The sequence below is a fragment of the Periophthalmus magnuspinnatus genome, chromosome 4 (genome assembly GCF_009829125.3).
Source record: "Periophthalmus magnuspinnatus isolate fPerMag1 chromosome 4, fPerMag1.2.pri, whole genome shotgun sequence".
NCBI lineage: Eukaryota > Metazoa > Chordata > Actinopteri > Gobiiformes > Gobiidae > Periophthalmus > Periophthalmus magnuspinnatus.
In genome coordinates, this window is record NC_047129.1 from 34,482,206 (window position 1) to 34,497,366 (window position 15,161).

The 15,161-nt window shown below is 57.0% G+C and overlaps 1 protein-coding gene across 1 annotated transcript in view; it reads left to right on the plus strand.

The window, feature by feature from the left end:
• LOC117369962 (nardilysin-like) overlaps nucleotides 1–969 on the plus strand; it is a 31,520-nt gene extending 30,551 nt beyond the window's left edge. Inside the window, exons 29-30 of the mRNA XM_055221222.1 lie at nucleotides 223–309; nucleotides 754–969. Coding sequence (XP_055077197.1) covers nucleotides 223–309; nucleotides 754–954 — 288 coding nt within the window. The 3' untranslated portion in view covers nucleotides 955–969. The remainder of the gene's footprint in view (nucleotides 1–222; nucleotides 310–753) is intronic.
• The last annotated feature ends 14,192 nt before the right edge of the window (nucleotides 970–15,161 follow it).

Here is a 15,161-nt window from a genome sequence, read left to right on the forward strand (position 1 = left end):
GGTACTACTACAGTACTATAGTACCACTGTGACACACAGAGGTTCTGTTCTTCTGCACAGATCCAGTCTTTTCAGGTTCAGTGCAGATGTCCACGGCTTTAAGTGTCTGTCGATACTCGATATCTGCAGATACTCGATATCTATAGATACTCGATATCTGTCTGCTCCTGTGACCCTATGACCTTTGCCCCTGTGCCCTCTGACCCTGTGACCTGTGCCCAGGTCAGTGCTCTGCTGAGCTTCTCTCAGGACGATCTGGTGTCGTGGTTCAACGAGCTCCGAGAGGACAACCGCCAACTCAGCGTCCACGTGAGGATGTACTCTAGTACTTTTACTCTAGTACTTTTACTGTTACTGCTACTACTACTAATGCTACTACTACTGCTATTATTACCTGGTCTAAACCCGGTCTAAACCCGGTCTAAACCCGGTCTGAACCCGGTCTGAACCCGGTCTAAACCCGGTCTGAACCCGGTCTAAACCCGGTCTGAACCCGGTCTGAACCCGGTCTAAACCCGGTCTAAACCCGGTCTGAACCCGGTCTGAACCCGGTCTAAACCCGGTCTAAACCCGGTCTAAACCCGGTCTAAACCCGGTCTGAACCCGGTCTAAACCCGGTCTGAACCCGGTCTAAACCCGGTCTAAACCCGGTCTGAACCCGGTCTAAACCCGGTCTGAACCCGGTCTGAACCCGGTCTAAACCCGGTCTAAACCCGGTTTGAACCCGGTCTAAACCCGGTCTCCCCGCTGCAGGTGGTGGGCTTCGGCGCTGAGGAGGGCGACTCTCTGGACTCGACAGTAGGGGGCGATGTGAACTCATCGTATGAAGAAGAACAAGAACTACTCTTCCTGTCCGCCTCGTCGCCGCGGTTACAGCAGGCCACGCCCATCTGTGACATCAGAGCCTTCAACACCGCACTGCCCTTACACCCCTACCACAAAGTACTGCAGTAAATACTACTGAGTACTACCGAAATACCACAAAGTACTGCAGTACATTATTAATACTATTGTTAATAATATTAATTAATATTAATATAGAGTTTTTTGGACACTTTACATGCAAAGAAAAGACTGATATAGACCCGGTCTGCGCCCGGTCTGCGCCTCATCTGGACTGGATCTGGACTGATATAACTTTCCACACAGAGCTGTATCTGTAGTGTTAATACAGATCCCCTCAGCCCCTCAGCCCCTCCCCTCAGCCCCTCAGCCCCTCCCCTCAGCCCCTCAGCCCCTCCCCTCAGCCCATCAGCCCCTCCCATCAGCCCCTCAGCCCATCAGCCCCTCCCCTCAGCCCCTCAGCCCCTCCCCTCAGCCCCTCAGCCCCTCCCCTCAGCCCCTCCCCTCAGCCCCTCAGCCCCTCCCCTCAGCCCCTCAGCCCCTCCCCTCAGCCCCTTAGCTCCTCCCCTTTGAGGTCATTACAATGTCACATATTTATTTTCAGTTTGAGTTTGAGTTCTGTTTTTAATAAATGTCATATTTTGTAAAGCATCAAGTTTAATGTTAAATATTTAACTGAAATAAAACATTTTTCATACAAGAAACACCTGCACATGTGTGTGACAGGGACACTTCACCTGCACACGTGTGACAGGGACACTTCACCTGCACACGTGTGACAGGGACACTTCACCTGCACACGTGTGACAGAGTTTCTGTAATACCTGACTGTCACCAGCAGAGGGCGCTGTTTATTTAACAGTAAAACGAAAGTTAAACGTGAGGAGGAGGAGACAGTGGAGTTTTCTCTTCTTCCTCATTCTCTTCTTCTCATTTCCTCGTCAGTCGCGCAGTGTGTTTGACCTCAGATAATCAGAGACAGAAAGAGACAGAAAGAGAGAGAAAGAGAGACAGAGACAGAGACAGAAGAGACAGAAGAGACAGAAAGAGAGACAGAGACAGAAGAGACAGAAGAGACAGAAAGAGAGAGAAAGAGAGACAGACGCGGAGACAGAAGACTCGTCCCTCAGGATGCAGATCTCCACTGGTTTGGGTAAGCTTCGTTTTTGGACAGTTTAGTCTTTTCCAAACGTCTGTCCTCAGACTGTCCCAGACCCTGTTCACACAGATGTGTCTTTATTCAGTTAAATGTCAGAAAACGTGAACTTTGAAACACGATCAACACGAGAAAAAACGAGTCTTTGTGATGAGGAAGTGAAGCAAAGAGGGAGTTTCCCACGAGACACACACCGGACTGGACTCGGGCCAGACCTGGTTTAGACCTGGTTTAGTCCAGGTCTAGTCCAGGTCTGGCCCAGGTCTAGTCCAGGTCTAGACCCGGTCTAGTCCAGGTCTAGTCCAGGTCTGGCCCAGGTCTAGTCCAGGTCTAGTCCAGGTCTAGACCCGGTCTAGTCCAGGTCTAGTCCAGGTCTTGTCCAGGTCTAGTCCAGGTCTTGTCCAGGTCTAGTCCAGGTCTAGTCCAGGTCTAGTCCAGGTCTAGTCCAGGTCTAGTCCAGGTCTAGTCCAGGTCTAGTCCAGGTCTAGACCCGGTCCACACTCGTCTCTTTCTTCTTCCTCTTTCTGTCTCTTTATAAATGTCTGATCTGCTGCAGGTGACGACAGGAAACATTTTACATTTTGTTCATTGTGTCAAACTGAAACCAGTATTTATATTTACAGAGTACTGAATACTGCATTAAGATGTATTCTGTGAAGTACTCCTCAGAGTACTGTGTTCTGAGTACTGAGTATGAGGAGTATGAGGAGTATGAGGAGTATGTAGTATGTAGTAGTAGCAGTAGCAGTAGTAGTAGTAGTAGCAGTAGTAGCAGTAGCAGTAGCAGTAGCAGTAGTAGTAGTAGTAGCAGTAGCAGTAGCAGTAGTAGCAGTAGTAGTAGTAGCAGTAGCAGTAGTAGTAGTAGTAGCAGTAGCAGTAGCAGTAGCAGTAGTAGTAGTAGTAGCAGTAGCAGTAGTAGTAGTAGCAGTAGTTGTAGTAGCAGTAGCAGTAGTTGTAGTAGTAGTAGTAGTAGTAGCAGTAGTAGCAGTAGTAGTAGTAGTAGCAGTAGCAGTAGTAGTAGTAGCAGTAGTAGTAGTAGCAGTAGCAGTAGTTGTAGTAGTAGTAGTAGTAGTAGCAGTAGTAGCAGTAGTAGTAGTAGCAGTAGTAGTAGTAGTAGTAGTAGCAGTAGTAGTAGTAGCAGTAGTAGTAGTAGTAGCAGTAGTAGCACTCGTTCCCTGTTAAATGTAATATTTGACTGGACTTTGTGTCATGAGTCATTTTCTTTTGTTTTCTTAAGATGTTTTAAATCAGATGCCCTCCCACCATCTGTACAGCAGTTTGATAAAAGGACAGAGTCACCAGAGAAACAAAACCCAAAACACATCTGAGTCGTGTGAGAATCGTTTGAGAGGCGGCTCGGAATCGTTTGAGAGGCGGCTCGGAATCGTTTGAGAGGCGGCTCGGAATCGTTTGAGAGGCGGCTCAGAATCGTTTGAGAGGCGGCTCGGAATCGTTTGAGAGGCGGCTCGGAATCGTTTGAGAGGCGGCTCGGAATCGTTTGAGAGGCGGCTCGGAATCGTTTGAGAGGCGGCTCGGAATCGTTTGAGAGGCGGCTCGGAATCGTTTGAGAGGCGGCTCAGAATCGTTTGAGAGGCGGCTCAGAATCGTTTGAGAGGCGGCTCAGAATCGTTTGAGAATCGGTTGAGAATCGTTTGAGAGGCGGCTCAGAATCGTGTGAGAATCATTTGAGAGGCGGCTTTTTAAAAAAATGTTCTATTTATAATTACAAGCACAGAGCAGGGGGCGGGGCTAGGGGGTAAATGTGTCTTCATCTATTATTCTCTATTTTCACCTACCCCCTGTCCCCGCCCACTATTGATTTGTAATGATTTTAAAGTCAAAGATGTCACAGTCAAACATGGATCATAACAGACTCTTGTGTTTGCAGTGCTCCTCCTCCTCCTGCAGGTGGCGCCGCTCTGTGGACTCGTGCTGCTCTGTTCAGTCACAGCGCTCCCCGGTGGACTCTACCAGTATCACCTCAACTCCACCCCCCCACAAGACTGCCCCGACCAGAGCTGGGAGGACGCCAACGTGAGGACTGGACCGGGACTGGACCGGGACTGGACCGGGATTAAACGAGGACTAGACCGGGACTGGACCGGGACTGGACCGGGACTGGACGGGGACTGGACCGGGACTAAACGAGGACTGGACCGGGACTGGACCGGGACTAGACCGGGACTAAACGAGGACTAAACGAGGACTAGACCAGGACTAGACCGGGACTAGACCGGGACTGGACCGGGACTGGACGAGGACTGGACCGGGACTAGACCGGGACTGGACCGGGACTGGACCGGGACTAAACGAGGACTGGACCGGGACTGGACCGGGACTAGACCGGGACTAAACGAGGACTGGACCGGGACTGGACCGGGACTGGACCGGGACTGGACCGGGACTAAACGAGGACTGGACCGGGACTGGACCGGGACTAGACCGGGACTAAACGAGGACTAAACGAGGACTAGACCAGGACTAGACCGGGACTAGACCGGGACTGGACCGGGACTGGACGAGGACTGGACCGGGACTAGACCGGGACTGGACCGGGACTAAACGAGGACTAGACCGGGACTGGACCGGGACTGGACCGGGACTAAACGAGGACTGGACCGGGACTGGACCGGGACTGGACCGGGACTGGACCGGGACTGGACCGGTCGACGAGGACTAAACGGGGACTGGACCGGGACTGGACCAGGACTGGACCGACCAGAGCTGGGAGGACGCCAACGTGAGGACTGGACCGGGACTGGACCAGGACTGGACCGGGACTGGACCGGGACTAAACGAGGACTAGACCGGGACCGGACCGGGACTGGACCGGGACTAAACGAGGACTGGACCGGGACTGGACCGGGACTGGACCGGGACTAGACCGGGACTGGACCGGGACTAAACGAGGACTAAACGAGGACTGAACCGGGACTGGACCGGGACTAGACCGGGACTGGACCAGGACTGGACCGGGACTGGATCAGGACTAAACCGGGACTGGACCGGGACTGGACCAGGACTGAACCAGGACTAAACGAGGACTAGACCAGGACTAGACCGGGACTAGACCGGGACTGGACCGGGACTGGACCGGGACTAGACCGGGACTAGACCGGGACTAGACCAGGACTGAACCAGGACTAAACGAGGACTAGACCAGGACTAGACCGGGACTAAACGAGGACTAGACCGGGACTGGACCGGGACTGGACGAGGACTGGACCGGGACTAGACCGGGACTGGACCGGGACTAAACGAGGACTAAACGAGGACTAGACCAGGACTAGACCGGGACTAGACCGGGACTGGACCGGGACTGGACGAGGACTGGACCGGGACTAGACCGGGACTGGACCGGGACTAAACGAGGACTAAACGGGGACTGAACCGGGACTGAACCGGGACTGGACCGGGACTGAACCGGGACTGGACCGGGACTGGACCGGGACTGGACCGGGACTAAACGCGGACTAGACCGGGACTGGACCGGGACTGGACCGGGACTAGACCGGGACTGGACTGGGACTGGACCGGGACTGGACCGGGACTGGACCGGGACTAAACGAGGACTGGACCGGGACTAAACGAGGACTGGACCGGGACTGGACCGGGACTGGACCGGGACTGGACCGGGACTAAACGAGGACTGAACCGGGACTGGACCGGGACTAGACCGGGACTGGACCAGGACTGGACCGGGACTGGACCAGGACTGGACCGGGACTGGATCAGGACTAAACCGGGACTGGACCGGGACTGGACCGGGACTAGACCAGGACTGAACCAGGACTAAACGAGGACTAGACCGGGACTGGACCGGGACTGGACCGGGACTAGACCGGGACTAGACCAGGACTGAACCAGGACTAGACCGGGACTAGACCGGGACTGGACCGGGACTAAACGAGGACTAGACCGGGACTGGACCGGGACTAGACCGGGACTGGACTGGGACTAAACGAGGACTAAACGAGGACTAGACCAGGACTAGACCGGGACTAGACCGGGACTGGACCGGGACTGGACCGGGACTAAACGAGGACTGGACCGGGACTGGACCGGGACTGGACCGGGACTGGACCAGGACTGGACCGGGACTGGACCAGGACTGGACCGGGACTAAACGAGGACTAGACCGGGACTGGACCGGGACTAGACCGGGACTGGACCGGGACTAGACCGGGACTGGACCGGGACTAGACCGGGACTGGACCGGGACTGGACCGGGACTAGACCGGGACTAGACCGGGACTAGACCAGGACTGAACCAGGACTAAACGAGGACTAGACCAGGACTAGACCGGGACTAGACCGGGACTGGACCGGGACTGGACCGGGACTAAACGAGGACTAGACCGGGACTGGACCGGGACTGGACGAGGACTGGACCGGGACTAGACCGGGACTGGACCGGGACTAAACGAGGACTAAACGAGGACTAGACCAGGACTAGACCGGGACTAGACCGGGACTGGACCGGGACTGGACCGGGACTAAACGAGGACTAGACCGGGACTGGACGAGGACTGGACCGGGACTAGACCGGGACTGGACCGGGACTAAACGAGGACTAAACGGGGACTGAACCGGGACTGAACCGGGACTGGACCGGGACTGAACCGGGACTGGACCGGGACTGGACCGGGACTGGACCGGGACTAAACGAGGACTTGACCGGGACTGGACCGGGACTGGACCGGGACTCGACCGGGACTGGACGGGGACTGGACCGGGACTGGACCGGGACTGGACCGGGACTAAACGAGGACTGGACCGGGACTAAACGAGGACTGGACCGGGACTGGACCGGGACTGGACCGGGACTGGACCGGGACTAAACGAGGACTGAACCGGGACTGGACCGGGACTAGACCGGGACTGGACCAGGACTGGACCGGGACTGGACCAGGACTGGACCGGGACTGGATCAGGACTAAACCGGGACTGGACCGGGACTGGACCGGGACTAGACCAGGACTGAACCAGGACTAAACGAGGACTAGACCGGGACTAGACCGGGACTGGACCGGGACTGGACCGGGACTAGACCGGGACTAGACCAGGACTGAACCAGGACTAGACCGGGACTAGACCGGGACTGGACCGGGACTAAACGAGGACTAGACCGGGACTGGACCGGGACTAGACCGGGACTGGACTGGGACTAAACGAGGACTAAACGAGGACTAGACCAGGACTAGACCGGGACTAGACCGGGACTGGACCGGGACTGGACCGGGACTAAACGAGGACTGGACCGGGACTGGACCGGGACTGGACCGGGACTGGACCAGGACTGGACCGGGACTGGACCAGGACTGGACCGGGACTAAACGAGGACTAGACCGGGACTGGACCGGGACTAGACCGGGACTGGACCGGGACTAGACCGGGACTGGACCGGGACTAGACCGGGACTGGACCGGGACTGGACCGGGACTAAACGAGGACTGGACCGGGACTGGACCGGGACTGGACCGGGACTAGACCGGGACTGGACCGGGACTAAACGAGGACTAAACGAGGACTGAACCGGGACTGGACCGGGACTAGACCGGGACTGGACCAGGACTGGACCGGGACTGGATCAGGACTAAACCGGGACTGGACCGGGACTGGACCGGAACTAGACCAGGACTGAACCAGGACTAAACGAGGACTAGACCAGGACTAGACCGGGACTAGACCGGGACTGGACCGGGACTGGACCGGGACTAGACCGGGACTAGACCGAGACTAGACCAGGACTGAACCGGGACTAAACGAGGACTAAACGAGGACTAGACCGGGACTAGACCGGGACTAGACCGGGACTAGACCGGGACTGGACCGGGACTAGACCGGGACTGGACTGGGACTAAACGAGGACTAGACCAGGACTAGACCGGGACTGGACCGGGACTGGACCGGGACTAAACGAGGACTAGACCGGGACTGGACCGGGACTGGACCGGGACTGGACCGGGACTAAACCGGGACTGGACCGGGACTGGACCGGAACTGGACCGGGACTGGACCGGGACTAGACCGGGACTGGACCGGGACTAAACCGGGACTGGACCGGGACTGGACCGGGACTGGACCGGGACTGGACCGGGACTGGACCGGGACTAGACCAGGACTGAACCAGGACTAAACGAGGACTAGACCAGGACTGGACCTGGACTGGACCTGGACTAGACCGGGACTGGACCGGGACTAAACCGGGACTGGACCGGGACTGGACCGGGACTAAACCGGGACTAAACCGGGACTAAACCGGGACTGGACCAGGACTGGACCAGGACTAGACCGGGACTGGACCAGGACTAAACCGGGACTGGACCGGGACTGGACCAGGACTAGACCGGGACTGGACCAGGACTGGACCGGGACTGGACCAGGACTGGACCGGGACTGGATCAGGACTAAACCGGGACTGGACCGGGACTGGACCGGGACTAGACCAGGACTGAACCAGGACTAAACTAGGACTAGACCAGGACTAGACCGGGACTGGACCGGGACTGGACGAGGACTGGACGAGGACTGGACCGGGACTAGACCGGGACTAGACCGGGACTGGACCGGGACTAAACGAGGACTAAACGGGGACTGGACCGGGACTGGACCGGGACTGGACCGGGACTGGACCGGGACTAAACGAGGACTGGACCGGGACTGGACCGGGACTGGACCGGGACTAGACCGGGACTGGACCGGGACTAAACGAGGACTAAACGAGGACTGAACCGGGACTGGACCGGGACTAGACCGGGACTGGACCAGGACTGGACCGGGACTGGATCAGGACTAAACCGGGACTGGACCGGGACTGGACCGGAACTAGACCAGGACTGAACCAGGACTAAACGAGGACTAGACCAGGACTAGACCGGGACTAGACCGGGACTGGACCGGGACTGGACCGGGACTAGACCGGGACTAGACCGAGACTAGACCAGGACTGAACCAGGACTAAACGAGGACTAAACGAGGACTAGACCGGGACTAGACCGGGACTAGACCGGGACTAGACCGGGACTGGACCGGGACTAGACCGGGACTGGACTGGGACTAAACGAGGACTAGACCAGGACTAGACCGGGACTGGACCGGGACTGGACCGGGACTAAACGAGGACTAGACCGGGACTGGACCGGGACTGGACCGGGACTGGACCGGGACTAAACCGGGACTGGACCGGGACTGGACCGGAACTGGACCGGGACTGGACCGGGACTAGACCGGGACTGGACCGGGACTAAACCGGGACTGGACCGGGACTGGACCGGGACTGGACCGGGACTGGACCGGGACTAGACCAGGACTGAACCAGGACTAAACGAGGACTAGACCAGGACTGGACCTGGACTGGACCTGGACTAGACCGGGACTGGACCGGGACTAAACCGGGACTGGACCGGGACTGGACCGGGACTAAACCGGGACTAAACCGGGACTAAACCGGGACTGGACCAGGACTGGACCAGGACTAGACCGGGACTGGACCAGGACTAAACCGGGACTGGACCGGGACTGGACCAGGACTAGACCGGGACTGGACCAGGACTGGACCGGGACTGGACCAGGACTGGACCGGGACTGGATCAGGACTAAACCGGGACTGGACCGGGACTGGACCGGGACTAGACCAGGACTGAACCAGGACTAAACTAGGACTAGACCAGGACTAGACCGGGACTGGACCGGGACTGGACGAGGACTGGACGAGGACTGGACCGGGACTAGACCGGGACTAGACCGGGACTGGACCGGGACTAAACGAGGACTAAACGGGGACTGAACCGGGACTGGACCGGGACTGGACCGGGACTGGACCGGGACTGGACCGGGACTGGACCAGGACTGGACCGACCACAGCTGGGAGGACGCCAACGTGAGGACTGGACCGGGACTGGACCAGGACTGGACCGGGACTGGACCGGGACTAAATGAGGACTAGACCGGGACTGGACCGGGACTAGACCGGGACTGGACTGGGACTGGACCGGGACTGGACCGGGACTGGACCGGGACTAAACGAGGACTAGACCGGGACTGGACCGGGACTGGACCGGGACTAAACGAGGACTGGACCGGGACTGGACCGGGACTGGACCGGGACTAGACCGGGACTGGACCGGGACTAGACCGGGACTGGACCGGGACTAGACCGGGACTGGACCGGGACTGGACCGGGACTAAACGAGGACTGAACCGGGACTGGACCGGGACTAGACCGGGACTGGACCGGGACTGGACCGGGACTAGACCGGGACTAGACCAGGACTGAACCAGGACTAAACGAGGACTAGACCGGGACTGGACCGGGACTGGACCGGGACTAAACGAGGACTAGACCAGGACTGAACCAGGACTAAACGAGGACTAGACCGGGACTGGACCGGGACTAAACGAGGACTAGACCGGGACTGGACCGGGACTAGACCGGGACTGGACCGGGACTGGACCGGGACTGGACTGGGACTAAACGAGGACTAAACGAGGACTAGACCGGGACTAGACTGGGACTGGACCGGGACTGGACCGGGACTGGACCGGGACTAAACGAGGACTAGACCGGGACTGGACCGGGACTGGACCGGGACTAAACGAGGACTGGACCGGGACTGGACCGGGACTAGACCGGGACTGGACCGGGACTAAACGAGGACTGAACCGGGACTAGACCGGGACTGGACCGGGACTAAACGAGGACTGAACCGGGACTGGACCGGGACTGGACCGGGACTGGACCGGGACTGGACCGGGACTAGACCAGGACTGAACCAGGACTGAACCAGGACTAAACGAGGACTAGACCGGGACTAGACCGGGACTAGACCGGGACTGGACCGGGACTGGACCGGGACTAGATCGGGACTAGACCGGGACTAAACCGGGACTGGACCGGGACTGGACCGGAACTGGACCGGGACTGGACCGGGACTAAACCGGGACTAAACCGGGACTGGACCAGGACTGGACCGGGACTGGACCAGGACTGGACCGGGACTGGATCAGGACTAAACCGGGACTGGACCGGGACTGGACCGGGACTAGACCGGGACTAGACCAGGACTGAACCAGGACTAAACGAGGACTAGACCAGGACTGGACCTGGACTGGACCTGGACTAGACCGGGACTAGACCGGGACTGGACCGGGACTAAACCGGGACTGGACCGGGACTGGACCGGGACTGGACCGGGACTAGACCGGGACTAGACCAGGACTGAACCAGGACTAAACGAGGACTAGACCAGGACTGGACCTGGACTGGACCTGGACTAGACCGGGACTAGACCGGGACTGGACCGGGACTAAACCGGGACTGGACCGGGACTGGACCGGGACTGGACCGGGACTAGACCGGGACTGGACCGGGACTAAACCGGGACTGGACCGGGACTGGACCAGGACTAGACCGGGACTGGACCAGGACTAAACCGGGACTGGACCAGGACTAAACCGGGACTGGACCGGGACTAAACGAGGACTAGACCGGGACTGGACCGGGACTAGACCGGGACTGGACCGGGACTGGACTGGGACTAAACGAGGACTAAACGAGGACTAGACCGGGACTGGACCGGGACTGGACCGGGACTAAACGAGGACTGGACCGGGACTAAACGAGGACTGGACCGGGACTGGACCGGGACTAGACCGGGACTGGACCGGGACTGGACCGGGACTGGACCGGGACTAGACCAGGACTGAACCAGGACTGAACCAGGACTAAACGAGGACTAGACCAGGACTAGACCGGGACTAGACCAGGACTAGACCGGGACTAGACCGGGACTGGACCGGGACTGGACCGGGACTGGACCGGGACTAGATCGGGACTAGATCGGGACTAGACCGGGACTAAACCGGGACTGGACCGGGACTGGACCGGGACTGGACCGGAACTGGACCGGGACTGGACCGGGACTAGACCGGGACTGGACCGGGACTAAACCGGGACTGGACCAGGACTGGACCGGGACTGGACCAGGACTGGACCGGGACTGGATCAGGACTAAACCGGGACTGGACCGGGACTGGACCGGGACTAGACCGGGACTAGACCAGGACTGAACCAGGACTAAACGAGGACTAGACCAGGACTGGACCTGGACTGGACCTGGACTAGACCGGGACTAGACCGGGACTGGATCGGGACTGGACCGGGACTGGACCGGGACTAGACCGGGACTGGACCGGGACTAAACCGGGACTGGACCAGGACTGGACCAGGACTAGACCGGGACTGGACCGGGACTAGACCGGGACTAGACCGGGACTGGACCGGGACCGGGTTCACTCTGCTCTGACCTCGTGCTCTTGAGCAGATTAAAGTATAAACGTTGCCTCAGTGGACGTCGCACTCAGGGGTCAGGGGTCACTCACAGGGTCAGGGGTCACTCATCTGAAGTCTCTGTGTGTTTCAGCACACGGCCATAACTCAGGGATCTAACCGCGATACCACCAAAGTCCAGAGTCTCACTGACCGCACGCTCGTCCTGAAGTTCTGTTTGAGCTACGTCCACTTCTTTGCCCTGTGCCAAGTAAGTCCAGTGACCACAGGAGTGACCACAACAGTGACAGAGCAGTGACCACAACAGTGACCACAACAGTGACCACAACAGTGACAGAGCAGTGACCACAACAGTGACCACAGCAGTGACCACAGCAGTGACCACAGAAGTGACCACAACAGTGACCACAGCAGTGACCACAACAGTGACCACAACAGTGACCACAACAGTGACCAGAGCAGTGACCACAACAGTGACCACAACAGTGACAGAGCAGTGACCACAACAGTGACCACAGCAGTGACCACAGAAGTGACCACAACAGTGACCACAGCAGTGACCACAACAGTGACCACAACAGTGACCACAACAGTGACCACAACAGTGACAGAGCAGTGACCACAACAGTGACCACAACAGTGACCACAGGAGTGACCACAGGAGTGACCACAGGAGTGACCACAACAGTGACCACAACAGTGACCACAACAGTGACAGAGCAGTGACCACAGCAGTGACCACAGCAGTGACCACAACAGTGACCACAACAGTGACCACAACAGTGACCACAGGAGTGACCACAACAGTGACCACAACAGTGACCACACTGTCCCTCAGTCCAGGTCTGGTTCATCGTAAAAGACAAATTCAAATATGTCACTGGACAAAAAGTTTTAAAGTGAAGCCTGTGTCGTCGAGGTCGCTCCTGTTAGCGTTAGCGTTAGCAACAGGTTTGATTGACAGCGTTGCTAAGCGCCCACTCCCTGTTAAAGCAGCGGGTGGGAGGGGCGTCCACAGACTCGCTCCTGATTGGCCGCTGCTGGGACAGACTAAACTAAATATTTCATAATGTTCAGTTGTTCATGTTGTTTTTGTTGTTTACCTGTGCAGTTCTAAATGATGTGTTTGTGTTTTCAGACGTTCATAGAGGCGTCCTGCTCAGGTGAGTGTCCTCACACTGGACACACACTGACCCATGTGACCGACGAGCCCCTGGACACACACTGACCCGTGTGACCGACGAGCCCCTGGACACACACACTGACCGTTAGATTTAAATATTTTACTATTTTTTATTAGTTTGGTTGTTTCAAATTTCACTTCCTGGTTTGAAGTCATGACATCACACGAAGACGCCAAGTGGTCGACTGAGACAGAACGTCCCAGAGAGAATCAGACACACACACGAGAAAACACCTTTATTCTGTCGAGTCATGTCCAGAGTGTCACAAAAATGTGTCAAATGTGTCAAATGTGTCAACTTTTGGACAGAATTAACCCAGTGTGATGTCATCAGTGTGATGTCATCAGTGTGATGTCATCAGTGTGATGTCATCAGTGTGATGTCATCAGTGTGATGTCGTCAACATATTTTTCATCTTTTCTTCACAAACTGTTTCTTGATTTACATAAAAGTGTCATTTATATTTAAACAGTTTTGTCCTCCAGATAAACTCTCCAGGACCAGAACCAGGACTAGAACCAGGACCAGGACTAGAACCAGGACCAGGACTAGAACCAGGACCAGGACCAGGCCATAATGTGTGTGTGTTTGTTTTGCAGTGGTCTGCAGCTCTGACCCTCCTCTGACCTCAGCTCCTCCTCTGACCTCAGCTCCTCCTCTGACCTCAGCTCCTCCTCTTCCTGCTTCTATCTGTGAGTTTGTTGATGTTTTTTTAAGTGTCTCATGTTGTGTCCTTGGGCAAAGCACTTCCCCTGCCCAGTCTGTGGGAGTGAGGGACGTGTCTGTCACATAACCAAATCTGAAACACAAAATATTGCTGAAGAAAATACAGACGATGAGTGAGTACGAGTACGAGGCTCCGCCCACAAGCCTACGTCACCCGCGCTCCCACACAATTCTCCACAAATCCACTTTACACTACGACTTCACAAACCTGGTGTGATGTGCAGGAGTTTCATTCGTGCGATGCAGCTGATTGTGATGGTGCTCTGAAGGGGAGGGGCTTAGCACAGAGAGAAAAGAGGAGAGACTCAGAGCGACAGAAACGAACGAAAGAAACATGCTGATTTAAATCTGTGCAGTTAATGCCCTAGAGAAGTAAACTCCTCCTCTTTAAACTCCTCCTCTTTAATGTGTCTCCTCAGTCGTCCCGGTTGTCGTCCTGACCTCGGTGCTCGTCGTGGGGCTGGTGCTCGTCGTGGGGCTGGTGCTCGTGTGGTTCCTGTCCCCAAAGTTCAGGCGCTGGATACGTGGATTCGCCCAGAGCTGTGTCTCCAAAAGGCCCGAGGATCCCGGAGCCGAGGAGAGCGGAGCGCCGCTCACTCACGTCACCGCCGCTTAACCGATGCCGCGGCGGGATCAAAACACTGATGGTGCGGTCTCTTTGTGAAACAGCCACGGTCACTCAAATCAGACGCCACGGTCACTCAAATCAGACGCCGCGGTCACTCAAATCAGACGCCGCGGTCACTCAAATCAGACGCCGCGGTCACTCAAATCAGACGCCGCGGTCACTCAAATCAGACGCCGCGGTCACTAACGCCGCGCTCCAGTGTCCTCAGAGCTCAGAGTTTACATTTAAGTGTAAATTTAAGATTCAAGAATCATTTTGACTATTTCATCTTTTCAATATATTTAAACTTGGATAAAGTTTTAGCCAGTTTTGAACGCACCAGCGCCCCCATGT